At 41.6% G+C, this 2,500-nt stretch overlaps 2 protein-coding genes across 2 annotated transcripts in view; one reads left to right on the top strand and one right to left on the bottom strand.

Annotated features, from left to right (window-relative positions):
* LOC122258974 (protein argonaute-2) overlaps positions 1–2,500 on the top strand; it is a 123,690-nt gene that overhangs the window by 50,332 nt on the left and 70,858 nt on the right. The window lies entirely within an intron of this gene.
* LOC122258973 (growth hormone secretagogue receptor type 1-like) overlaps positions 1–2,500 on the bottom strand; it is a gene marked incomplete at its 5' end in the record, with an annotated part of 71,267 nt that overhangs the window by 493 nt on the left and 68,274 nt on the right. The window contains 2 exon segments of the mRNA XM_086531636.1: positions 1–624; positions 1,109–1,289. The exon segment at positions 1–624 is cut by the window's left edge and continues 493 nt beyond it. Of these exon segments, the coding sequence (XP_086387762.1) occupies positions 1–624; positions 1,109–1,289 (805 nt within the window).

The following is a 2,500-nucleotide window of genomic DNA, read 5'->3' on the forward strand; positions in this document are numbered from 1 at the left end:
CTGACGACGCTCTTCGAGTAGATCGTCTTGTACACCATTGAACAGTTTGTGCCGTAGTGCAAGCGCAGATTATTAGTCACGGTGTGGTTGTTGTATGAAGTGTTGCTATAAGTATCTTGTCGTTGCAGTCGTCGCTTATAAAACACCCTCATGAAGGCTGTGCGGAACTTGGTTGAAGTCATGTTGTAAAGAATTGGATTGATGGAAGAATTAAGGTAGTGCATGACCCGGCAAAAGTATACAAGGTTGTAGTAGCCTTCGATGCCGAGCCAGGCGATGGTATCGAGGGGCACAGCAATGATCCAGAGATAGAGAACACGCATAGGCATCAAACACAGGAAGAAAAACACCACAACAGTGGCCAGCATGATGACAACCTGGCGGCGAGCCCTCATTTGAGGATTTTCCTTTTTGTGGGTGAGTTCGTAGGTGTCGATGAGCAGCTGGCGGGCGATCACGGTGTAGAGGCCAACCAAGAGCAGCAGCGGCACGAAGAAGAAGAGGACAGACGAGGCTATAATGAACGACTTGTTCCATACCGTCTCGATAGGAGTGATACAGTTCGGTCGCGTGGAGCCATCATAGAACTTGACGTAGTCATATTGAACGATCCTCAACATTGGTCTGCGGAAGAGGGGGAGCTGTGGATAGAATTTCATACTCTACAGCCGTGTGTAGGCTTGTGCTTACAATCAGCTGATTACTAGCAAACTCTCTAACTACATAAATAGTCAAATAGAGAGACAGATAGATAGATGCCATAAAGAGATCTATCTAAATGTCTACAGCTATGTTGAGTGCCAAGCAGATAGAAGTATAATTATATGCACGAGCGTATTACCCGTGTGTGTGTGTGCGTTGTATAAGTGGTGATATCGTATATGTATGCGGGAGGCCGAGGGTATTGGCTTACGTATGTTTCGCAAGTGATTTACCATTTATCATTTGTAGTGGTGGTAATAAAGATAATACAGAAGCCTTACTGATAATGAAGATGAGACCTCGTCAATATTTATGATTATCATATATTGATTGTAGTGTTAACTACAGTGATAAATGTTTCGTTAACTATGCTATTCAGCTGTTAGTGAGAGCGGTAGGTCCTTACCCAGCAGAGAGGAAAGCGACAATCCATATGACGGCAATGGCGGCGGTGGCTTTGGCGCGCGTGCAGCGGTACCCGGCCTGCAGTGGCTGGCAGATCACGTGATATCGCTCCAGGGAGATGACGAGCAGAGACAGCACGGAGGCGTGCACAACACTCAGCTCCACGTACGGCACAATTTTACCTGAGGAAACGAGTTGTAATGTCAGTAGTGCTCATTTGATTACAACCGAGGTGACGTTATACTAATTTTGAGGTGTTAGGTTAGGTGGTACATGTTATTTATCATTATATTTATGTGATGAAGTGGGCGTAAAATACAATATCAATGACACACAATAATAGCTTGCTAATTGCATCGTAAATCTACATAGTCAAGCACAATATTTGGAATAAGGAAGCCTTATATAATCTTTTCCCCTTAGCCCTGCGTCCCTTAAATCAGAAAGTCATAGGAGAGCAAAATTGGAGTTATTGGGGCCCTGGAGCTCGAATAATGCGCTGTTCCAGATCTGCGGAAACGCTAAGTGAGGGTAATTTGTTGCCAGAGAGAAGACAGCCATCGCCAGAGACCTCACTAGGAGGGAGAGGGGGGGGGGGGTTGTGGAGGATTATTTTGCAGCCTTCTTTACTTATTTCTCTCTCTGTCTACAAACGCGCGTGCACACGACGCCCTACACACATACATATTTGTATGTCTGTGTGTGCAAACCGGCACTAATTTATATAGTGGCTAAAATATATCCATCTATCTCCAAAACTTTTTAACTATTTGCTTAACTGTTATCAATGCTGTAATTCCATTCAAACTATCGTGGATATCACATTAAGTAATAATGATTTAGATTTTATTATAAAACGTATTCTCATGTAGGGTACTTTATTTTCTAGAAAAATGTAGATTGTAAATTGCAGAATAATAATAGAGCACCAGGTCCATTAACACTGAGTGAGAATAGACAAAAAACTGTAAATATAACATTGGTTTAAATTATATTATGTAAACATATAATGTATGAAATATATGTATAACTTCAGGTCCTCTCCCTCAATAATAACTAATATCGACTATAAACTAATACCTTACATATCCCAATATCCGATAACCATGCAGCAATAAGGGACAAACCCATAATACCGACATCTCAAGATCCTCAGATACCCACTAAATACACCAAATATATAGAGAGATTACATGAATAATCATCAAAATAGCCGCTAATAACATACATTCAATAAAATAAATAACCAACGATACGAGAGCCTAACTAAATACGCCACGGAACACATCATAGAGCCGCACAATACTCATACTATATTGATGAATGCAACCATACGTAAACCTCCTCATGATCCACAGAGCATCAACAAACTCTGAGCCGCCAAAAGTAAAAA

Source organism: Penaeus japonicus, unplaced genomic scaffold (genome assembly GCF_977035675.1).
Source record: "Penaeus japonicus unplaced genomic scaffold, GWHDUDI00000001_assembly GWHDUDI00000003, whole genome shotgun sequence".
Taxonomy (NCBI): Eukaryota; Metazoa; Arthropoda; class Malacostraca; order Decapoda; family Penaeidae; genus Penaeus; species Penaeus japonicus.